This window comes from Mauremys reevesii, linkage group 5 (assembly GCF_016161935.1).
Source record: "Mauremys reevesii isolate NIE-2019 linkage group 5, ASM1616193v1, whole genome shotgun sequence".
Classification (NCBI taxonomy): domain Eukaryota; kingdom Metazoa; phylum Chordata; order Testudines; family Geoemydidae; genus Mauremys; species Mauremys reevesii.
In genome coordinates this window covers 120,917,005-120,942,607 of record NC_052627.1, presented here as the reverse complement: position 1 = coordinate 120,942,607, position 25,603 = coordinate 120,917,005, and the positions used below count along the sequence as shown (strand labels likewise).

At 44.9% G+C, this 25,603-nt stretch overlaps 1 protein-coding gene across 5 annotated transcripts in view; it reads left to right on the top strand.

Annotated features, from left to right (window-relative positions):
• The window catches only part of NSD2 (nuclear receptor binding SET domain protein 2), a 172,445-nt gene that overhangs the window by 73,809 nt on the left and 73,033 nt on the right, over nt 1-25,603 (top strand). For all 5 annotated transcript variants that reach the window (XM_039541944.1, XM_039541941.1, XM_039541942.1 and 2 more), the window contains 5 exons: nt 309-797; nt 19,630-19,774; nt 20,800-20,877; nt 22,368-22,486; nt 25,371-25,443. In XM_039541944.1, coding sequence (XP_039397878.1) covers nt 309-797; nt 19,630-19,774; nt 20,800-20,877; nt 22,368-22,486; nt 25,371-25,443 — 904 coding nt within the window. The remainder of the gene's footprint in view (nt 1-308; nt 798-19,629; nt 19,775-20,799; nt 20,878-22,367; nt 22,487-25,370; nt 25,444-25,603) is intronic.

The window sequence follows — 25,603 nt, the reverse complement described above, 5'->3', positions numbered from 1 at the left end:
AAGAGCTTTCATGACTGCTTGTTTTATAGCATATTTTAGTTTTGCATTTCACATTTAAAAACACAGAATACATGATGGCTCAGTGAGTGCTCATTACTTTTTGCAAATTGGCAAATGTCACTGATTCACACACAGAAAATTTGTTTAGTAGTTCTTCCTTTATATCAGGACCGTTCATACAGCTGTCACTGGAATATTTGCAATATAGACATACTGTACACTTAATCTTCTTCTAATTGGTTTTAATTATTACTGGTGTTTTGTAATAAAAGGTAAACAACTCAAACTGGCTTATATTTTTCTTGCAGATGTTAAAGCCTGTTTCCGGGAAACTACGGCCTCAGTGGGAGATGGGCATTAAGCAAGCCACTGAAGCGCTAGGCATGACAGTGGAAGAACGGAAAGCCAAGTTCACCTTTATCTACATTAGGGACAGACCTCATCTTAATCCTCGAGTGGCAAAGGAGGCTGGTATTGCTGTGGAACCACTGGAGGAAATAGATGAGTCATCTTACTCGAACGAAGAAACCACTCAAAGTCTGAAATCAATGAAGGAGTCTGGCATTCCTAGCAAGAGAAGGAGGAGGAGATCAAAATTGCTTGCGACTAATGACACACAAGAAAGTCAGTCAGGAACTAAGAATACTACCCCCCAAAAGGCATTTGAACAAGGAGAAGCCAAAAGAGGAATAGGCTCTCCCATCAGTAGAAAGAAAGCTGCAGCATCCACTCCACGAAGCAGGAAGGGAGATGCCATGTCTCAGTTTTTGGTCTTTTGTCAGAAGCACAGAGATGAGGTTAGTTTTTTTTGTTGCGTGAATAAGTGTAAGTGTTCTATTCGTGTTCTATTTTTCACATGTACAGAATATCTTCTTTCTCTTAGCTGACAGAACATCTGAAAAGTAAGTTATATTTTTTTAAGATGGCAGCCAAAACATATGAGATAGTCCACAGATGTTTAAGAAGCTAATCCCTGACTCGAAGAACTTGTAGTCTAAAGACAGAGACAAAAAGTGGTGATGAGGATAAGGACAGAATAGAATGTAAAATAAAGTGATTGTGGTGGTATGTTTTGTTAGTGCCATTATCCTAGTGCCGTTTTTTGTTAATTTATGTTTACATATTTATCCCCTAGTGACCTTTTATCTAGTCATTGTTAGTTCCTCTTTACGTTTATTTTTAATGCATAAACTTATGTTCCCAAGTACCTTTCTGGGTTTCTGTTTATCCTTAACCCACCCATTCCCCATAAGTAAGTGAATTTATTCAACACTACTTGTTCCCTTGTCTTCCAATTCCCCAAATGTTCTTCCTAGCTACCTCGGAGGGAAGGGAAATTGCAACCTTTCCCTAAATAAATAAATAAATCTCTCAACAATTGTCCAAAGTCTGTAGTCTAATGGGATGTGGACAAAGGCCCTCCTTACACCCTTCTGGAGTAAGGATGATCTTGTGTTTAAATAATAGTCTTGCCCAGCATCCCATAGGAAGTCTGGTGGAGCCAGAAATGAACCTAGCTACTTGGGTCCTAGGCTATTGCCTTAAACACATGAACATTATGTCTCTTCCTGCAACCCTCTTCCTCATTCTGTTTATTCTGTGCACTGAATGAGGCAGGTGTCCTCTAGGACAAATAATATATTCTCTAATGTAATAGTCTTTATTATATTATCGTAACATTTTTTGACAGTTTTTTAAATGTAATTTCCGAAGCTTTAAAAAAATTGAAACACAAATTCCACTGTGTGGATCCATATTGACCATCTGCAGTATGGGTCCTCACCAATGCTTGAATCCAGGACCTTTATAGATCTCTACCATTTAAGCTAAAGGAGTAACTGCTAACAATAGTAGGTGGTGGTGGTTCTCTGTGTGGAGAGGAGAATGCTCTAGTGCTTACAAACAGCCTAGTCAAGCACATAGATTTGGCACATTCATTCTGATGAGGGGATGAGACTTGGGTCTGCCATATTAGACCCCTGATTTCTATTTCCAGCTGTGCTAGAAATCCCCTTGTACAACCTCTGTAAAATGGCAGGGAGACATGTTACTTTCCTTCCTCTTAAGGTTAGGGTATGCGGGCTTGCCCAATAATATAGGCTGTAAGGTGAATGAAGTTAATAGCAAGTCAGTGGAAGAGCGGAGACTACAGCTGCTGATCTTCTGATTCCCAGCAGAGCCCACCTTCCCATAGACCAAAAGATATTTAGCAGCTGTTGCTTTGTTTGTATACCATGTAGAGCAGTTTAGGGAATGCCATGGCAGTGGATCTATAGGAAGTTCTGAGGAGATGGCAGCATGCTCTGTACAGTGAAATCTTCAGAGATTTTAGCGGCAAGCAAAAGTTCTACTTAGTATGTGTAAATTATGATTTTTTTTATCATCCCCCTGAAGTTTATAACTTGAACAAATCTGGTTAAATTTTTCACCAGGATAACAAAAGCACTCCTCTGACTTCAGAATTATTCCCCAGGTCAGATTTCTAGTTCCTGTGCACTAGAGCTCTCCAAGGAAACAGTAAGGAAAAAATTAACATTGGGAAAATTTACTTATTTTTCCCTTACCCTCTCTTTTGGAAACAACTTAGTTTGCTGATACTTAAAAAATCATCCTGAATGAGCATGAGAAAATTTGACCAGACGGTTAAAGTTCAGCAAAGTTATAAGAAACTGATTTGTAAAGGAAATTGTTGCGCAACCTTAATTCTCTAGATGTTGCTACGAAGTCTGCCTAGAATATCTTAGCAACCAAATGGTTTTGAAATCCATTATACTCCAATATTACAACCATTTCTACATTTACAGAAAGCCAGTTGGGTTTTGGAAGCTTTTAATAATGGGGTGAAATAGTCTTCAGTTAGTTAGGAGCATCTGAATTACTTCTCTTTGAATGCTCTTTCAGTCAGAAACCTATTAAAAACAAAAGCCCCCTTTCAAATAAAGCAGTTCTTCTTGGAGTGATGGTCCCAATTGTATTCCACTGAGGGTTTACGTATGCACACCATGTGTCCGAAGCTGGAGAATTTGAAAGAAGTAGTGTCTGTTAGTCCACGCATGCACCCTTGCTTTGCCTCATGGTTTCGTCTGAGGTGACAAAGGGCAGGGTGTACCAACCACATATCCAGTTCCTTCTCACCATCACATGGTCTGGGTCAGCACTATTAGTATCCTTCTGTGTATGATGCACCTTTAAAAGAATATAGTGTGTGTGTATATATAGGGCCCTACCAAATTCATAGCTATGAAAAATGCATCACAGACTGTGAAATCTAACTATTGTAGGGGAAGAGGAGGGACAGGGCTGGGGCATCCATCTGGGGCTTCCTACCGTGCACTGGGGGCCAAGTACTAGTCCGAGTAGGGGCTGGAGAGGAATGGGACTTCCTCTTCCCCTGCATGGCTGCTCTCGGGGAGATCAGAGCCACCTCCAGGTACCTTCCCTGGCTTCAGGAAGTGCTCTGGCTGTACTGCCTTCAGAGCCCAGCTTCAAAGGTAGCACATAAGGGCAGCAATCCCATGACCACCCCCTACAACATCTTTCCGACCAACTCCACAACTCCCTTTTGGGTCAGGACCCTCATAGTTACAACACTGAAATTTCAGATGTAAACATATGAAACCATGAAATTGACTATTTTTAAAATCCTATGACCATAACATTGACAAAATGGACCATGAATTTGGTAGGTACCTATATGTATAGGTTTTTTTGTAATATATAGCTGTTTTTACATAGTTTTTACTCATTTTAGTAGTTATTTAGAGTTGATTTGGGACTTTTAGGGCAAATCTGTTTACTTTTAAACCATCCCCCCTGCACCATGCATGGGTACTGGACTATGCCAAAGATCCCAGGCTTTAAAATCTGCACCTTCTGCCAGTGTTCCTTGTTGATCAGTGATGAACATCAGTGCTGGTTCTACTGCTTGGGCAAAGCCCATATTTCATCCTGGTGCAGAGTCTGCCAGTCCTTTCCAAGTCATACCCAAGAAGGCCAGGCTCTCCACCTCAAGAAGCACTTCATGAAAGTCGCCATGAGACCTCAGTCAGACCCAGGCCAGGAAACCCTGCCCATACATCGGCCTGAGATAGCCAGGAGTGTGTATCTGGCTATGAAGATAGAGTCCAGCTCCAGTGATACCACCATTATGAACCCCATGCCAGGGCCTAGTCAAGAGGTAAGGAAGAATTCACATAAGCATGACATTAAGTCTTCCTCTAAACCGAAGAAGGGAGACTCACCTTCCATGAGTTCCAACCATGGGGTAGCAGCACACTTCAAGAAACACAAACATGACAAAAAAATGCACGTACCGGCGTATCTGCTGGTGTCAGGTACCAAGCTGTGCACATCGTCAGTGTTGGTTTCCAGTAAGGTATGGGACCTGTTGGCTCTGGGGAAGTCCACCCTCTGGCTACAGAAAGGGTGCCATTAACACCAGGGAGGCTGTGAAAGTGCTAGAGCCACACAAACTGTATGCCCTGTGATCTCCATGCCTTCTACTCCCATCCACCTCTGGGGAGATCAGATCTTTCACCCAAGACATACCACAGTCAAGACAGCCGTCACCACATCCTCCAGTGGTCCACACACTTCCACCAGTTCCGACGGTACTGCCAATGGAACCAGGGTCTGAGTTTCCGTGCTCAGAGGATTTGGAAGAAGCACAGGGTCTGCCCATCCTTTACTGCCTCTACAAGTACCTGAAGAGGCGGTCTACATTTGTGGCAATATCCTCGTTTCCAACTGCAGAGGAGCCACTAGTTCCATACACCCTGAGGCCCGGTGCAACGTCCACTGGATCCATCATGCTGGCCCTGTTGGGGATCCTCCATTTCCCCCCATTCTGTCTAAGAGGGACAAGAAGGGCAAGGATAAGCAGTCATCCATACTGGTACCATCAAGCATGGCTCAGTCATCAGTACCTCCCTAGTCAGGACCCTCAGTACTATGCAAACTGAAGCATCAGAGACTGTTGCTCCTACTTCAGTATGCTCAAAATCTACAGTACTGTCTGCTTCCATTGCCAAGAACGCTACTGTCGGTACCGATCCTTCACTCAGTGCTGCAGAAATTCAGATACTCAACTTATCAGTGGTAGATGAACAGAATCTCCACAGTTCATGAGTACTGAACGCCTTTTGGTACTGAGACCCCAGTGTCCAATCTACCATCACCCTTCGGTATTGTCAGACTCTCCATTCTCTTCTGCTGGTGGCTACCTTCCATTGGAGGATACTGAAGAAGGGGAAGACCTTTCTTCAGTCTCATCCATCTCCGTGGAGGATTCTCCTACATATCCATACAGGAACCCATTCTTTGACTCCCATAGCAGAGACCCTGATGCTTGACACCAAGGGTGGTGGGACCAATCCTGGATGCCACATGTCTCCCACCTGGGCCCTCAATGGCTATACTGGGATCCCTGGGCTGCATACTGACCGCAGTTTACCAGATCACTTGATCTGACACATGAGGTTAGATGTTTAGCCATTTCCTCCCCAACCAGTTCTGCAACAAAAGGAGATGTTTTGAATAACAGTAGAGCATAGGCACATGAAGCCACCTCATACTCCTGTTTCTTCATCATCTCCAGATGAGGCAGTCATGCCTCCACCAGAATCCATGGTCAATAATCTGTGTAAGTTTCAGGATCTTATAAAGCAGGTGGCTGACACTCTCTCTTCAAATACCTCTTGAAGAAGCCAAAGATTTGCAACACAAATTGCTTGACATTTTGCAGTCAGGAACACCCATTAGATTTGTGCTACGCATTAATGAAGTACTCCTGGACCCAGGAAAGACAGTTTGGCAAACACCTGTTACTGTTCTATCAACTTGCAAACAGACGGATAAAAAATATTATGTCCCCTCCAAAGACTTCAAATTTTTATTCTCCCACCCCCTACTTAAATCTCTGTTAGTGGTTCAGTGAATGAACAGGGTAATCAACACTACTCCAAGTGTGCCCCTTATGACAAGGACCAAAAGCATACAGACCTCTTTGTACAGAAGTCCTGTTCCACAACCTTTCAATTTTGGATCTCAAACTATTGGTGTTTATGGCCAAATACAGTTTCACAAACTATAATAAATTCATGGTCTTCCACAGGAACAGAAGGAACAATTTCAGGCTATCATTTTGGAGGGTCAGTTATTAGTCAGGATGTCTCTTTAAGTGTCTGTAGTTGCTACAGACACCACTGCCAAGACCGTCTCTATGGTCGTGGTTATGCATAAGGTATCATGGCTCCAACTCTCAAGATTCCTGAGGGAGCTTCAGAATACCACTGATGACATCCACTTTGATTGAAAGCTTTTTGCAGAAACTATGAACAAATCTCTTCACATGCTTCACTGAAAGACTCCAGGGCCATGTTAAGATCTCTGGGTATAGCAGTCACAATCAGCCTGGAGATTTCACCTGGCTCAGTTCTTTGGATTTTACAGATCCACTGAGTCCCACCAGGAAGAGATAAAAGTTCCAGAGAGAGTGTTTCTCACCCTCCTTCCACATGTACCCAGTCATCATCATCAAAACAATAGTTCTTCGAGTGCTTGCTCATATCCATTCCAGTTAGGTGTGCGCGCCGTGCGTGCACGTTCGTCGGAAGATTTTTACCCTAGCAACTCCCGGTGGGTCGGCTGGGTTGACCCCTAGAGTGGCGCCACTATGGCGCCGGATATATACCCCTGCCGACCCGACCGCTCCTCAGTTCCTTCTTACCGCCCGTGTCGGTTGTTGGAACAGTGGAGCGCGGCTTAGCTGTCCTCCACTTCCCTAGCTTCTCCTTGTTCTTCATATCTTCTTGTATATAGTTGTTTTAGATATATAGTATAATTAGTATAAATAGTTCTTAGATAGTTAGTTTAGAAATAGTTAACGGGGTTTGGGCGTTAGCCCTTCCCCGCACCCGGTGCCGGGGCCCATGCCCAGTTCACCAGGGTTCAAGCCGTGCTCGGCCTGTAAAAAGCCGATGCCCACAAGCGATCCCCACGACTCGTGTCTGAGGTGCCTCGGGGAATCGCACGTATCAGATAAGTGTCGGATTTGCAAGTCATTTAAGCCGAGAACAAAGAAGGAGAGAGACTTTCGTTTAAAGACTCTCCTCGTGGAGGCCGCTTTGAACCCTCCGTCCTCGGCGCCGAATGCTCTTCCAGCAGCGCTCCTCCGGCACCGGAACGTGCCGGCACCGCCAAGACACCATGGCACCGGCCCTCTCCGGCACAAGGTCATGATCGGCACCGATCCCTCTCGCCGAAGCAGAAGCGGTCGAAGTCTTCAGCTTCTTCTCTGCCTTCGGCGACGCAGGCTCAGCCCCGTTTGGACCGCCCGGCACCTACACCTGCTGCGGCACCGACGGCTGGGGTACCGTTGACTCTGGTCCCGAGAGGGCTGTCGAGTCCGGTACCGGAGAGCTCCCGCCTGTGGTTGAGCTGACAGTCCCGTCTACGCCTGAGAGATTCTCGGCTGCAAGGGACCTTATCACAATGATGGAGTCGGCCCTGCCTCAGCCCCCGGCACCGCCGGTGCGGGCAGTACCTTCAAGAGGAAAACCGTCAGTGATGACACCCCCGTCAGTTGCCTCAGTGGCCCGGCACCGATCCCGATCCAGGTCCCGGCGCCGTTCGCCTTCTTATGGCCGTTCACGATCCCGGCACCGATCGCTGTACCAGTACCGGTCGTACTCGCAGCATGGATCGCCATCTCGGTACCGTTCCAGCTCTCGGCACCGAGACTCTCGCAGCTGTTCCCGCCGGAGACCGTCGAGATCCAGGTTGACCTCCCAGCACAGGGCCGGTCGCAGGTCCCGGTCTCACTCTCGGCACCAGTAAGACTCCAGGCACCGATCCCCGGCACCGAGGAGATCACCAACAGGGGAGAGGGCCTCATATAATCGCTCAGCCCCGGCCGTCCAGACACCCGTCCGTGTCCTCGCAGGCGGGTAGCTCGTATGCCCAGGACGCTGATGTGCCTGCTGCTCTGTTCCACGAGCCCCGGGCTCAGGATCATGGACCTCAACAGTGGGGTTTCTGGACACCTTGGGCATAATACCATCAGGCCCAAGGTGCACCCCCAGGTCCATCGTGCTCTGCCACCTCAGAGCACCGGGTGCTGGAGGCGACGATGAACCGTCCTCCACCCTCTCCAGAGGAAGTGTCGGCTCCACCTGAGGACTCCCAACCCCCCACAAAGGCACAACCCACCCACCAGGACGAGCCCTCGGCTGACCCGCTTGTTCCGGGTCTCTCCTCGTCTTCCTCCCCGGATGAGGCAGTAGCCGGAACCTCGTCTGTCGGTCCTCCCCCAATCAACCTACCTGCCCATCAGGACCTCCTCAGGCGTGTGGCACAAAATATGAACTTGCAGGTCGAGGAGGTCCCGGAGGTGGAGGACCCAGTGGTGAACATTCTGTCGTCAGATGCCCCCACGAGAGTGGCTCTTCCTTTCATCAGGATGATCCAGGCCAATGCCAACGCGATCTAGCAGTCTCCGGTCTCTGTCCCACCTGCTGCACGAGACATGGAACACAAATATATGGTGCCCTCTATGGGCTATGACTACTTGTATGTCCACCCTCCACCTTGCTCCCTCATTGTCCAGTCGGTTAATGAGAGGGAGCGCCATGGTCAACAGACTCCAGCCCCAAAATCTAAAGACGCTAGGCGCATGGACTTGCTGGGGCGCAAAGTCTATTCGGCAGGGGCGCTCCAGCTCCGAGTGGCTAACCAGCAAGCCTTCCTTAGCCACTATAATTATAACACATGGACGGCGGCAGACAAATTTAAGGAGTTGCTCCCGCAGGACTCCCGTCAGGAGTTTGCCGCCATCTTAGACGAGGGGAAGAAAGTGGTGAGAACTTCCCTTCAGACTTCTCTAGACGCAGCGGACTCGGCGGCCAGGACGCTGGCCTCAGGGGTCACGATGCGACGTCTATCGTGGTTGCAGGTCTCAGGCCTCCCCCCGGAGCTCCAATACACCATTCAGGACCTCCCCTTTGAAGGGCAAGGCCTCTTTCCGGACAAAACTGACCCTAGGCTACAAAGCCTAAAGGACAACAGGGTCATTATGCGCTCGTTGGACATGCACACGCCAGTAACACAGCGCAGGCCCTTCCGCCCGCCACCACACCGCCCGTACCCTCAGACCAGGCAAAGGCAAGACCTTCCCAGAGGACGGGGCAGGACTGGTCGCCAACGGCAGTCGGGCAACCAAGGAGCCAAAACCGAAGTCCCTCCAAGTCCCCTGCAGGGCCGAAACCTTCCTTTTGAAGGTGCACCCGAGGGCGTTGTACCAGTTTCGTTAAAGGATCCGTTCCCACCATTCTCCAACCGTCTCTCCTTTTTCCTCCCTGCGTGGTCCCAGCTAACGTCAGATTGCTGGGTCTTACGCACGCTGGAATTTGGATACCACCTCCAATTTATTTCACACACACCCCCTTCCACCCACCCTCCTCTTCCCTCTTCAGGGACCCCTCTCATGAGCAACTCCTCCTTCGGGAGGTTCAGACGCTCCTTGCCAAAGGAGTCATAGAGGAGGTACCAGAACACGAATGGGGCAAGGGGTTTTACTCCCGCTACTTCCTAATCCCCAAGGCAAAGGGAGGTCTCAGGCCCATCCTAGACCTGCGGAAACTCAACACATTCATGATAAAATTGAAGTTCCGCATGGTATCCTTAGGGACTATCATCCCATCCCTGGATCCCGGAGACTGGTAAGCTGCCCTCGACATGCAAGATGCCTATTTTCACATAGCCATCTACCCGCCTCACAGGAGGTTCCTCCGGTTCGAAGTCAACCGCCAACATTTCCAGTTCGCGGTCCTCCCCTTTGGACTCTCTACAGCTCCAAGGGTATTCATAAAGTGCCTGGCCACCTCCGCCGCTGTCGGATACACGTGTTTCCGTATCAGGACGATTGGCTTATCCAGGGGTTCTCCGAGGAGCAGGTGACCCATCATGTCCGCCTTGTCAAGGACCTCTTCCTATGCCTAGGCCTACTGATCAATGCGGAAAAATCCACTCTGATTCCCACTCTGAGGATAGACTTCATTGGCGCCACCCTGGACTCAAACTTCGCCAGAGCCTGCTTACCGCTGCCTCGCTTTCAAGCGATGGTGGCCGTCATTCAGAGTCTGCAAACGGCTCCGTTGACTACGGCTCGCACTTGCCTGGCTCTCCTGGGTCACATGGCGGCCTGCACGTTTGTGACGAAATACGCCAGGCTACGCCTCCGTCCCCTCCAATCGTGGCTCCTTTCAGTGTACCGTCCACGCAGGGATGCCATAGACATGATAGTCACCATTCCCCCGAGCGTCTTAGACTCCCTCAAATGGTGGCTGACACCCTCCCGCGTGTGTACAGGGCTGCCGTTCCATCCGCCCCAGCCCTCGGTATCCCTGACGATGGACGCATCATTCCTCGGTTGGGGTGCTCACCTCGGACATCTATGCACTCAAGGCCTTTGGTCACTTCACGAACTGGCCTTGCACATAAATGTCCGGGAACTGAGAGCAGTCCGCCTTGCTTGCCAGGCATTCCAACAGCATTTGCAGGGCTGTTGTGTGTCAATATTCACCAACAACACAACAGCCATGTACTACATAAACAAGCACGGCGGGACTAGGTCCTCTCCCCTTTGTCAGGAGGCCATATGGCTCTGGGACTTCTGTATAGCCCACTCCATAGACCTTGTAGCGTCATTTCTCACCGGGGTTCGGAACACACTGGCGGATTGCCTCAGCAGATCCTTCCTCACTGACGAGTGGTCGCTTCGCCCGGACATTATTCTTTCCATCTTCCGAAAGTGGGGCTTTCCCCGGGTAGACCTATTCGCGTCCTGCGTGAACAGGAAATGCCAGATGTTCTGCTCCTTCCAAGGCCTCTCACCGGGCTCCATAGCAGACACCTTCCTTATACCGTGGACGACGCACCTGCTATACGCATTTCCACCGTTTCCGCTTGTCCACAGGGTCCTGCTCAAAGTACGCAGGGACAGAGCCCGCTTGATCATGATCGCTCCAGCGTGGCCTCGGCAAAACTGGTACACCATGTTGCTGGACATGTCCATAGCGGACCCTATCCCCCTTCCTCTTCACCTGGACCTGATAACTCAGGACCACGGCAAACTGCATCACCCATACCTACGGTCCCTCCATCTCACGGCATGGCTCCTGAGTGGTTGACCCAGTCCGAGTTGCATTGCTCCGCCCCAGTGCAGCAAGTGCTCCTGGGTAGCAGGAAGCCTTCCGCTAGAGCAATATATTTGGCCAAGTGGAAGCATTTCACGTGCTGGTGCGAAGCACGGCACGTTCTCCCAACCGAGGTTTCCATTCCCACCATCTTGGACTACCTTTGGTCTCTTCAACAGAGCCTAGCACTGTCATCTTTGAGAGTGCACTTGGCGGCAATCTCTACCTTCCACCCAGGGGAGAGTGGCTGCTCCGTATTCTCGCACCCTATGGTTTCTAGGTTCCTCAAGGGCTTGGAGCGTCTATACCCACAGGTCCGCCGCCCCGCCCCGTCCTGGGACCTTAACCTGGTTCTCACCAGACTTATGTCGCCACCATTCGAGCCGTTAGCAACTTGCTTCCTCCTCTACCTGTCGTGGAAAATCTCCTTTGTCGTGGCCATCACATCGGCAAGACGAGTTTCCGAGCTTCGGGCTCTTACGGTAGACCCTCCCTATACTGTATTCCATAAAGACAAGGTGCAATTGAGACCACATCCGGCGTTTCTTCCCAAAGTGGTATCGGCCTTCCATGTCAACCAGGAAATCTTCCTTCCGGTCTTCTTTCCGAAGCCGCATTCGTCCCGCAGGGAGCAACAACTGCACTCACTCGATGTGCGTAGGGCGCTCGCCTTTTACATCGAGCGGATAAAACCCTTCCGAAAAACGCCGCAACTCTTCGTTGCGGTGGCGGAGCGGATGAGGGGCTTACCCATTTCTTCACAGAGGATTTCCTCCTGGGTACCGTCCTGCATCCGCACATATTATGATTTAGCTCATGTTCCGTTGAGCCACATCACAGCGCACTCTACCAGGGCTCAAGCCTCATCTGCCACTTTCTTGGCTCACGTGCCTATACACGAGATTTGTCGCGCAGCTACCTGGTCTTCGGTCCATACCTTCGCCTCCCACTATGCCCTGGTCCAGCAGTCCAGGGATGACGCAGCCTTTGGCTCCGCGGTTCTACACTCTGCGACATCTCACTCCGACCCCACCGCCTAGGCAAGGCTTGGGAATCACCTAACTGGAATAGATATGAGCAAGCACTCGAAGAAGAAAAGACGGTTACTCACCTTTGTAACTGTTGTTCTTTGAGATGTGTTGCTCGTATCCATTCCAAACCCGCCCTCCTTCCCCACTGTCAGAGTATCCGGCAAGAAGGAACTGAGGAGCGGTCGGGTCGGCAGGGGTATATATCCGGCGCCATGGTGGCGCCACTCTAGGGGGCGACCCAGCCGACCCACCGGGAGTTGCTAGGGTAAAAATCTTCCGACGAACGTGCACGCGCGGCGTGCAAACGTAACTAGAATGGATATGAGCAACACATCTCGAAGAACAACAGTTACAAAGGTGAGTAACCGTCTTTTTTGATGGGTCGTGGAGGGTTCAGATTCTCTCTCTAGTTCAGCAGCTGCAGCCCTTTGCCCACCTCACCCCTTTTAGTGACATCCTTTCCCTTTTCCATCATGCTTGGAGGCAGATCACTGCAGACAAGTGGGTCATAGAGGTCCTAACACTTGGATACACCATCCACTTTACATCGCTCCCTTCCTTGTCCCCGTTTATGGATGCCTCTCACGAGCCTTTTCTGAGAGCGGAAATAGACATTCTCCTTTAATTAGGAGCAACAGAGCCGGTCCCAGCTCCTCACAGATGAAAGGAGTTCTAGTCAAAGTACTTTGTACCAAAGAAAGATGGAGAGTGGAGACCTATTTTGGGTCTAAGACTATTAAATTCATAAAGTCTGAAAAGTTTTTCTTCGAGTGCTTGCTCATATCGATTCCAATTAGGTGTGTGCATGCTGCATGCACAGTCGTCAGAAGGTTTTTTCCCTAGCAGCAGCTGTCGGATTGGCTCTGGAGCCCTTGGAGTCGCACCTTCATGGCGCCATATATAGGGCCCTGTCAACCTGCTGCCTCCCCAGTTCCTTCTTACTGCCAGTGATGGTCGTTGGAGGGTTTTGTCTCGTTTTCATGAGCAATCCTCTAGCATAGTATTTCTGTAAATAGTTTAAGAAGTTGTTTGTTGTTAGTTAAATATTTTGAGGTCAGGGTACTTGGGGGGTGTTTTTCCCTCCCCTGTTTCCCAGGCCTGGGGCATGCCTCGTTTCCAAGGGTTAAAGCTGTGTGAGGTTTGCTAAAAGCCTGTGCCCAAGGGCGACCCATACTCAGCTTGTCTAAAGTGTTTGGAGGAGTCCCTCCAAATGGACAGGTGAAAGATCTGTAGGAGTTTTTGTCCCTGCCTGAAGAAAGAGAAGGACCACAGGTTAAAGTTACTGCTAATGGAAGCAGCGCTGCGTGCTCAGTCCGAGTTGAGCCCCATGGAGACTGCACTGGGCTCCTCAGCATTCGTGCACAGTGTGCCAGCTTCGATCCAGGAGGTGCTGTGGAAGGACTCTGGGGTCAGAGACCCTTGGCACCAGCACTCCTCAGCACTGATCTCCACGGCACGGTAACAGTCACTGCACCGATCACAATTTCCTGTCCCAAGGAAGAAACACAGGAAGATGGACAGGGGATGCTTCCCCCCCCCCCCCCCCCGAGCAAGGGAACAGGAACCACCCAACAGAGGGTGACCAGTGCAAGACCACACCTCCCCTCCTGCCTAACAGCCATCACCGTTAACTCTAGGCCCATGGGAGGGATCATTACATCTTGTGCCACCGAAGGAGACTCAGGTGGAGGATTTTGAACTCCCTTCCACACCTGAGACTTATGAGGTGGCCTTCACCCTGATAACTCAGACGGGTCCTCACTCTCCTGATCACAGAGGCACTGCACCGGCCCCAAGGCCCCAGACAACACAGAGGCTACCTGTGCAGTCCAGGGGCAAGGCGGCCATGACTTGGCAATGATCTCCATTGCCCTGGCATCAATGGGCACAACGCCGCTATGGTCTCTCTGCGCAGACTCCTTGGAGTCTGAATCGGACACAGACTCGTATGTGCTCCATGGAAGCCAGCACCATAGCTGCTGGCACTCCCAGATTGCGGGGATGACTCAAACCTTCCCCCGGTACCATGACCACCACAATGGAAGTACCAGCTCAGATGCAGACTCAGTGGCCCTTCTGGACCCCGTGGGCTTTACCATCAGCCACAGGGGTCCGCCTCAGCATGCTCCTTTTTGGTTGCTTCTGAGAGAAGGACTGCGTCCAGTGCCAGGGATCTCTCTTGAGTGTCGGCCGCTGCTACTGCCGCTAGCACCACAATCGTACCATACCTGGCACTAACAACAGAGCTGGCATCGCACCAGGCACCCTGTCTGGCACCGCGGCTACGATCAGTGCTGTGGAAGGCACTGCAGCCAGCGCAACAACCAGTACCGTGGCCAGCACAGATGCGGACTCCGATTTGGGGGTGGAGCCGAAGCATTTTGAGGAACCGGATGGGCAAGAGGGGCCTTCCCTAGTTTGGGGTTCCAGATGAGGCGGTGGCAGGAGCATTTTCGGGGCTTCCTCCTCCTGACAGCAGAGCCCACCTTAAACTCCTGAGGTGAGTTGCTCAGAACCTCGGCATACAGATAGAAGAGGACACTGAGGTGTCAGACCCAATAGTGGACATTTTATCCCCAGCAGGACCCACCAGGGTGGCCTTTCCCCTGATTAAAACCATTCAGGAGAACGCAAAAACTCTCTGGCAAATGCCAGCCTCTCTGGCTCCCACAGCTAAAGGAGTCGAGAGAAAGTACTTCATGCCCTCCAAAGGCTGCGACTATTTGTTCACCCACCCCCCGCCATACTCGGTTGTTGCGGTTGTCATTGAGAGGGAGAGGCAAGGACCTACCCCTCAAGCTAAGACGCAAAGAAGCTGGATCTCTTTAGGAAGAAGATATACTTCACTGGAGGGCTCCAGCTTCAGACTGAAAACCAGTAGGTGATCCTTAGCCGATACAGCTTTAAATCATGGGGTGCAATGTCCAATTTTTTGGACCTTGTCCCACCAGACTCTAAGCCAGAATTCTTAGCTCTCGTGGATGAGGGCAGGACAGGTGTCAGGACATCGCTGCAAGTACCAAATACAGAGGTGAAATAACTTTTCTCTACTCCTACTGAAGTTTTCCCTGATTATGTATCCCAGGTTCGCAGTAGCTCTTCTTGGCACAGCATCACATTGGAAGCTCATGTTCAGCTGACTGCAGCACCGCTCCCAAATCTTTGAGTAACTGCTTCCCACGATAGTCCCCCATTCTATAAATATGGTCTACATTCTTTGTTCCTAGATGTATACGTTTCCATTTAACAGTATTAAAACAGATTTTATTTGCTTGTGCATAGTTTATCAAGCAATCCAGATTGCTTTGTATCAGTCCTCTTCATTATTTACCACTTCCCTAATTTTTTTTTTTAATCTGCAAACTTTTTATCAGTTTCTTTCAGGTCAGCGATCAAAATGTGAAAAAGCATATGGTTAAAACCAATCCCTTCGGGATCCTACTGGACACACATGCACTTGATGATGATTCCCTGTTTACAATTATATTTTGAGATCTATCAGTTAGCAAATTTATAATTCATTTGTGTGTCTTGTTAATTTTATATCGTTCTAGTTTTTTAATCAAAATATGTGGTACCAAGTCAGATGACCTACAGAACACAATTATCTTATCAACCAAACCTGTAACTTGATTTTAAAAAATCAAGTTAATTTGACAGGATCTAATAATATCCATAAACCTATGTTGATTATCTTCATTACCCTCCTTTAATTATTTTATTAATAGAGCCATTCCAGCATCAATCTTGTTCAGCATTCCAGCATCAATCTTGTCCAGCATCAATGTCAGGCTCACAAGCTTATAATTATCCAGGTCATCTCATTAACCCTTTTGAAAAATTGACACATTAGCTTTCTTTCAGTCTTCTGGATCTTCCCCAGTGCTCCAAGACTTACTGAAAATCAACATTAATGATCCAGTGAGCTACTCAGCCAGCTCTTTTAAAACCCTTGAATACAAGTTATCTGGACCAGGTGATTAAAAATATCCAATTTTAGTAGTTTGTTTAACATGTTCCAGAGGTAACAGTGGATCAAAAGTGTGTTCTCATCACCTTATGATGAGGCTATATTATGTTTTTCCCCAAATACAAACCAGAAATATTTGTCTTTTTTACATTACTATTGATAATTCTACCATTTCCATCTAGTAATGGATCAATGCCATTCTTTTTGTTCCTAATATATTTTTAAAAAACTCCTTGTCCTTAACTTTGCTGGCCATTAATTTCTCCTTGTATCCCTTTGCTTCCTTGTCAGTTTTCTGCAATTCCTAACGTCAGATTTATATTGATTACTATCAACTTCCCCTTTCTTCCATGTCTTGTATCTTATTTTTTATAGCTGCCTTTGCTTCCACTCTAAATCAGGTTCATTTTTTTTTAACCAGAACAGCCTAGTGGGATTGTGGCTTTTTGTGCAACAAGTAAGATGTTCTTACATGATTCCCAATTATCACTCAAGTTTTTTTATTAAATTCTTCTTCCTGGCTGAATTAGCTCATAATTATTTTCTGCTTTGTGAAATTGGTCCTCAATTATTGTGGAGTAAACTGCAAGGTGAAGTGATGGCTGCTTGAATATTGGGCCACTTATTGTGTTTTTCTAGGAGTTTGATAGGTGGGCTTCTCTGAAGGGAAGGCATTGACTATTTCAATTGGTAGTGGGCATAGTTATTCTAAGCTAGTTTTTACTAGAAAGGAGGGGCATGGATATCATTCACAAACTGTGGCTCTAAAACTTTCCCGGGTGTTTGAGTTTTGAAATGTGTGGTGAGGCCAAACTCAGTTAGGGTGATTTGTTGGATAATACTCGGCTCTCAGGTGGAATTCTTGTTACTGATTGTCACCATACATGTTCAGTTGATCTCATAATGAAGTATGCTGACAGCTCTTAACAGCAGCCCATGCTTGGGTCTGGTGTCTGAGCTATGCAGTTTGGGTTGATAAGAGCTGGTTCACAACACAGAATAGCTCTACTGGATGTGACTCTGCTGGGTTGATTGTGGAGGAATAGGATACTTGTTTTGTATCCTTTATTGCAGTGGTGCATTCCTGTAGGAGAGATTTGTGCTGCTGGCAAATGGATTCAGAATGTGATTTGCACCACTGGCACTCTTTCTGCTTGTGCACTTCATCTTGTGAACCATAATTATCTCAGGGGGTGTGGGCTGGTATCAGTAGTAATGGACATCATGTGATTGGACTGTTGAGCTAACTCATTGACACTTTGTCCTTGTATTTGTGTGGCTTGTTCTCTTAGGTTAAGTTGAAAACCTGGAGAGTCTCTGGGAATGGGCAAGGTTGGGTTGCTCACTATGCTAATGAGTAGGAAGGAAGACTGATTTTGCCTAGATGAGGTGGTGGTCAGACCAGGAAAGTGATATGTTGGCAACGTCTCCCATATCTACTCCTGGGCTGAAGATTGATTTAAATGTATGTCCAGTTGCATGTGTAGGTACAGAAACTTCCAGGACAATCCCATGGTTTTCATGTAGGCCATTAGATCAAGTACTATTGTATAACTTGCATTCTATATATGGAGACTGAAGTAACAGGACAAGGAATTAGGGAGATTCCAGTACTATTGGGCAGTCATTATGAGTTCTTCCAGGAAATTGAGAAGGTTTGTATATGGACATGTGTATACCACTAAGAGTCCTAAGTGTGTCTTGTCCTTCTCTTCATAGATGCACTCAAATATTTTTGTCTTGGGTGGGATAAATATTTTTGTCTTGAGAGGGATGTCTTCTGCAACTGAGATGCTTGGAGAACAACACTGCTACTTCCTCCCTTCCCCCCCAGGTGTTTGTCTCTGTCCTGTGATGTATAGAGCAGGTGTTCTCAACCCTTTTTGCACATGCTATAAAAACTCCAGGGCCCATTGAGGGGCGGGAAGGTGGCCTGGGCTTCAGCTGCTGGAGCAGGGGATTTGGTGCTCCGAACTTCAGCCACGGGTGGGGGTGGGGCACTCAGGGCTCTGGAATTCCCTCACTGAGCAGGGAGGAGGGCTTGGGGCATTAGCCCTGCGGTGTTAGGGGCACAGGAGCTTCTGCCTCTCGAGGCTCCCAGCTTTAGCCCCACAGATTGGAGGACTCAGAGCTTTAGCCCCATGGGTGGCGCCAGGGCTTGGAGCTTTCAGCCCCGCGAGAGCACTGGGGCTCGGGGCTCTAGGTTTCAGCCATGGGGCCTTGAAACCAGCTCATGGCCCCTTTGGGGCCGCAAACCCTTGCTTGAGAAACACTGGTATATGCTATTGGGTTGGATGTATTACGATAGGGTTAGAAGTAACATTGAACCAAATCTTAGTGATGTAAGCAAGGCTGGGTGCTTTATTAAAAATAAAATAATGAATGGTGCTGGTTTTATTGGTGGCTGATCTTGTATTCATCAGCAGAAGATTAGGGTTGTTGTTTCCTTCTCCATTTAATGATTTTACTGATTGAGAATGTGGTTTTAGGGGCCTAGCCTTTGGGTTTCTCCTACTGTGTGGTGCTTTTGAGGGATGCCTCCTCAGACCAGTGATAGCTGGGATTTGGGAGGACGCATGGTACTCGGAGTCGAGATCTGAATGTGGTGATGAGTCAGTTCTCCAGATCTGTAGACCAGAAGACTTGCATGATTTTAAACCACATATTGATTTCACTTTAGTATCCCATTTAATATTTTTAAGCTTTTAAATTTAGTATCTGCTTTTCCATTTTTGTTAAACAGATTTCTCTATGCTACCTTACTTTCCAAGAGTATATGATCAAATCCGAGCCAATATGCTTAAAACGCAAACGTTTTTGTATCCTAAAGAATACCTACCACACTTGGGCTTCTTCATACTTGATTAGATTTAAACAAAGTAATTAGAATATAGAATAGAAGAAAATATAGAATATATTCTAAAATATGTAAAGAGGTCTGGGAAAATCTTAACTCTAAATTATTGCAGCACATATAATAATTATTATATCTTATTTCTGAATACTTCTCATTACTTCAGTGGAATCTATGAAAGCCATCACTTGTTTTTTTTCCACTAATATTCACCTAATTTTTTATTGTGGTATTTATTTAAATTTTGCTAACTATGAAATTACAAGATTTTTTTTTCAATGAGGTGGTTCATTCATTCTCAGTATTGTGAATGTTAAAAGGTATCCAAGTTATTTTTTAGAATTATGTATTGTACTTTTAAATTCATGCTGCTGAAATCTGTGTTGCTAAAACCTTATTTTTTGGGATAAACGGGATATGCAGGGAATCTTCCAGTCTGTACTGTAGTAGTTCTTTATGAATATAGTACAAATTCTAAGTGGGTTTGTATGTATTAAACCACTGTATTAGAATAATACAGGTATGTACAGCACTCTTTTAATGTTTGTCTCGTTAATGTATGCCCCATTTTTGCACAAACAGGTGGTTGCTGAACATCCAGATGCTTCACGTGAGGAGATTGAAGAACTGCTTGAATCGCAGTGGAACATGCTTAGTGAAAAACAGAAAGCTCGCTATAACACAAAGTTTGCCATAGTGACCTCTCCCAAATCTGAAGAAGACTCTGGTAAACGTAAAACTGTGCTAGTGTACTCTAACTAAATTTGATATACATAGTGATGTTAAACTAAGCACATATTTGAGACCTGTAGGGAAAACAGCTATCATTGTTTTCTGGTTTTAATTCTTGGTGTTTGTGCCAATAGGAAAAGAATGCCAATGGTTACAATAAAAGCAATCCATGAAGTCTACATTCCTTACTCATTGTTCTACAAAGTTGTTATATGTAAACATTCTACTGTTTAGAGATTGGTGGTTTCTCCTTCTTCTTCTGCCCATAAGCAGCTGCCATTATCTTCACTACCCACTAAATGTGGGTGGTGGGAATGGGAAAATCAGTCATGTTTATTAATGTAAACTTATGGGTTAGTTCTTAAGAATAGTTTAAGAAGTGGTTTATAAAATATAACCAGGACTGTCCTTTCTTTATATACACACACATTTTTAAAAAGGTGTTACCTCATAACATTCATCAGCTCAGGAAGCAAGTATTCCAAACTGTATTCTAAACCTTTCTTCCATTTTTGGCATTTTATTGTGGTGTACTGCAGAGCTTTTAGGACTGCATAAGAAATTGCAAGATAACTTTTTTGCTGTTGGCTAAGATTCGTGGTCTTGATAAACAACAGTTTATTTAGAATTTTGATATGATAATTTGAGTTGTTCTTTGGAGTAGCTTCCTTAAGAAGAAAGAATGGAGGGTGTGTGGCATTTGCTTGACCCTTCTCAGTCCAGTTACAAATGTCTGGTATACATAATGTTTTATAGCACTATAGGAAGGCCTGCTGTGGAAGTATTTGAAGCTACCAGGTGCTGCTTTGGGCAGTGACAAGAATGAGAGGAAGGGTTTGAAAGATTGTCAGATTCGAAACAAAAAAAATGTATAAAAATGGCAGTCAGTTTTTGTTATCTTTCTGTGTGTGAAATAACATTTTGTGGAAAATTGGTGAAGTTTTTAACAGAATTTTAAGTGTCAAATATTTGGATATCGGTTTAAAAAAAAAAACACAACAACATTCTATATCTCTCAAGGTTCATCATTGAAGAATATTGGAGAGGCCAAACGTAAAGTGTTTCAAGACTCACCTAAAAGGAGATCAAGATCCAGAAGTAATTGAAATTTGTGTTATGTGCAATTAGTTCATCATTATAAGTAGCTATGGAGTGTACCTTTTATGTAATCACCCACGTATCATAACCTCTTTATTTCTTCTCAGATGTTGTCGTCTTTGACTTAGAGTTTTAATGGATCCCAAATTAAATATCTAAACATTGTAGTACTGAATTTTATTCAACTTCCTCAGTGTCATATTGCAAGAAATGTAATTGGAATTGTACCTGTACCAGGTGTTTCTAGTACATATCTTTGTGTACGTTTTCAGTTCTCTATAAACGAAAACATGTCAGTTCAATCATTCCCCATCCAGACCCTACCAGAAAACGTATTGGGTTTTTGTTTTGTTTTGTTTTTTAATGCTGGCTTTTTGTAAATAGCAGGTTCTCCTGGAGCCATTTTAATTTAAGTTTGCAGATTCAGAGCCGCTTTGAATTTAAGATAATAAAGTCCTAAATCAATTGAATATGGGAAAAAACCAATTTGACAACTATTCTTAATTTTGTTTGTTGCCTTTCTTTGAAATGTTTATCAAAAATCAGTTCCCATTGAAACAGCACACTTCTAGCTATAGAACAATTTTAAAATGCTAACTTTTGTGAAAGATTTTTAGATAATATATTTATGGTCTAGGACTCTGTAATTTCTCCATATTAAACATGCAATATTGCCTCTGACCTTGGAAAGTACTGGAGGGTCAATGTTAACAGTAAGTGTACTAGGTCTCATCATGCATCATAAATGAACCAGACCTCATTCTAAGCCGTTATCATGCCAACTGTACCTCAAAATGGTAGATAATTAAACTTAGTAAGTGGCTATGTAGACCAGTCACTGACCTTTTGTGTTGGAGCTTTACACTGAAATTAAGCAAATGAATTATTATATAAAGAATTCATGTAATCTTAAACAGAACAAAACAGAAGCACAATGGAGTTTTTAAGGCCTTCTATGCACTTGTATGTTTAAAGACAGGAATTGCCCTGCAAGAAAAGGCCAATCGTCCATATGATTGGTGATATCCTGTTTCTGACAGAGGCCCCTTAATAGATGTCTTCAGTCTCCAGTACCTACATCTATATCCTTGGGAGAACTTAATAAAAGAACGAGGGAGACATTCAAAACTTTTGTTCAGTGGTAAAGCACTGTTACGGAGAATAACAGTTACAGCTTTATAGAACAGCTTTATCTTATTTGATAGGACACAAATGTGGAAAATTGCATATTCAGATTTTAGAATAGTGCTTATGCAGATAGATCTGTCTTACTAAAGTGGAATATTTAGCAATTAGGAGTTTGGATATGTTTTAGAACGAGCATTCAATAATAGAAACTGAACCCTGGGCATCAAGGGGTTAATCAGATTTGTTAAAATTTTTAACCGTTTTTTAAAAAGTAACAAATATAATTTAGATCAGTTTAAGATAATTTCGAAGTGAGCTTTAGATTTTTTTTCATGTAAGTTTCCCCCATCCCCCACCCCAAGGTAACTTACATGGAAATAAAAGAAACCAAAAAAAGAGGACAAAGGAACCTTCAGAAGATTTTGAAGTTCAGGAAGCACCTAGGAAAAGACTCAGGATGGATAAACAGAATAATCGGAAGGTAATTATATCATTGGTTTGTTTAAGTCAATTATAGCAGCACCAGTCACTCTGCTATAGTTAAGTTTGTCAGCATTTCCATTTCCAGGATTTAATATTTACTGGTTTTTAACTGCATCAAATGAAGCAACTATAAAGATGTCTGTTTGAATGCACTTGTTAAAAAGTTTTTGTTAATTTAGTGTTGAGGTGGAGACATCTGAAAAGAGGTCCTTGCTAGTTACTTGAACCTAGCTGAAAAAATATACGAATAGAATTCAATTCCCATGGGCAAGGGCTTAGCCCACTGGTTTTCTTGCTTTACAATTTCATCCCTTTTCTGTGTGTCAAAATGTAGAGATGTGTATGTGAATGTTACCACCATTTGTCTGAATCAAAGATTGTGTCCTTAAAAATGAATAAAGTACAAATAAACACTTTTTAAGAATCAGATTTAAACCTGTAATGCACTTTAGGCTGGCATGGTGTCCTGAACTCCAATCTGTTAAATTTAGAAATTTGCAGTATATGTAACAACTTGTTGTTCAGATAGCAGGCCTTTATCTGGCTCCTCTTCAGTCTCTAGCTTGCTTGTCAGGATTAGATAATTCTCCTTCTTCTTTGAGTAGTGTCCAAATGGGTGCTCCACTGTAGGGACACAGACACACCTACAGTGGAGCACCCATTAGGGGACACATCTCAAAGAATCATCTTTACTAGACAAGGTGACCAACTTCTTTTATGGACTTGCCTAGATCACTAGGGATTCTGTTTATAACAGTGAGCCCATACTCTGGAAACATTTAGGCATGTACTTAACCTTTTCCATGTGGGTAGACCCTGCAAACTCTGTGCGACTAATCTTATGAAAACATATGCATGTATGTAAGTGTTTTCCAGATCAGGCCATAGTAATATAGTATATGAAGACTTACTGTAAAATAGTGTTGTGAATCCTCTGGAGGAAGGAGCATTGTGATCCAATGCTTACTAAGTCATTTGAATACATACGTGCATGCTCTTGTTATGCCTTTGGCTCCAGAAGGTCTCAGACATAGCAGAATGGTTGCTTTCTTATTACTTTGTATGAATCACCTTTTACCCATTTTCTCCTCTTAGAAACCTAGAATAGTTCCAGCTGTCCACTTTATCACCATAAACAGTTTAAAGATCACTTAGCTGTCATCCACCTGTGGAGTAGTGAAGAGCATTGAAGCTGCACTTCCTGTTCTTTAGTTTCAACTCAGTGGCAGATTTTTAATGTCCTCTGTCCTGGGGAGCAAGAAGCTTTGGGATTGATCATGAGCCTTTGTTCCTTGCAAAGGATCAGTGTGTTGCTATTGCTATTCTGTGCCCTTAATTATTCTTTATGAAATTTAAATGCTATAGAACAAAATGATTAGGTAATAATACATATTCATAGATTCTGTCTGAAAAATGTGTAACTTTGGAACTTATGGTGCATATAGAAATCACATCGGCACAATGGGAGCTGCATTAAAGGAGCATAAATATGTAACAAAAGCAAGGACACTTTCAGTGACGAGTGAATCAGACCATGGATTCTCAATCATCTTGTTAAAAAAAAAAAATCAAGACATTTATTAACTTGATGGAACTATAGCTTCTAGTTGTCTCAGTGATAGGAAGTTTATATAAATACAGACTTACTTATTCAGCAAAGAGTATGGCTTATGGATAGTATTGGTTTCCATTATGGTGGGTTTTTTTGATCCAGCAGAGCCACTTCTTCCTTTGTAGTCTGGCTTTGAGGTATTCTACAAAACCTTACCAGTTCGACAATAGATTGATCGAGGAAAATCAATAAATACTTAAACCTCCTTTACAAAATCAAAACATATTGGCAGTTGGGTCCTTCCATAAAGTCCATCTTGTTGATCAGATCTGCATCAGTTTAGGGTTAAGCAATGTTGACTGCTACACCTGTACCCCGATATAATGCGACCCGATATAACACGAATTCGGATATAATGCAATAAAGCAGCGCTCCGGGGGAGGGGGAGGGGGCTGCGCGCTCCGGAGGATCAAAGCAAGTTTGATATAACACAGTTTCACATATAACACGGTAAGATTTTTTGGCTCCCAAGGACAGCGTTATATCGGGATAGAGGTGTATTTGCATGATTTCCTACTTCAGTGGATCCGTAGCTCATAGTTAAGATATTCATGGCTATCCCTGTTGCTTAAGTAATTAAGGGAGGTGCCCTATTTTTGACCAGGTGCAATGTCCACAGTCAAACAGCTGAATGTAAATTCCCAAATTCTCAAAATACTTCTTGGCCTAGAATATTTGATAAGTTTCAGTCTGGCGCAAATTTATGCAATATCAATATTCCATTGAAAATAGTATTTTATAATGGAAATGCTGGCACAACCTTTAACAATAACAGTGCAAAAAAATGACACTGCTATAAGTACTGACATTGAAAACAAGTATCTGAGACTTAAAATTCAGTTCAGGGTCCACAAATTTATATATTTCTGCTGCAGTTACGTTAGTAATTTTAAAGGTATTAACTTGACCAGTTTGGACACAAGAATAATAGAGCTGACTGAAATGCTTTATCTTCATATAGCATTTTCCTTTTCATGCAGGGGTTCATATTTCAGTTTCAGGTGAATAGGTTAGAAATTGAATATCAAGTTGGGGTTATTTTTTTTTTTTGACAGTTTTATAGCCTCTGCTGTTGGTGGTTTATAAAAAATAAACATGCCTAAAATGGAAACTTACCATGGCTGAACTACATTACAATATAGACCAGGATGTTTGCAAAGACATTTTCTTTCTAATAACAGAAATCCAAAAGTAATTTCCACCTTTATCCAATCACTCATAAATTAGGAGTTTTTTTTCTTTTTTCTTTTTTATTTTTATTTTGTGACAGAGGGAGACAAGCAATGACAAAACAGCAAAAACAAAGGTCACAGAAACCTTCTCTTCACAAAAGAACCAGTCAGGTAATGTGGTCAGAATAAGTTTTAATTAACTTTTTCAGTTAAATCATTTAAACTAAACAGGTTGTCTGAGACAGCCATCTAAACTTTGCTGAAGCCATATTGAGTTATATTCATTAAACCCCAGTTTGAGGGGTTGCACTCTTTTCTGCACTGCCAGCAT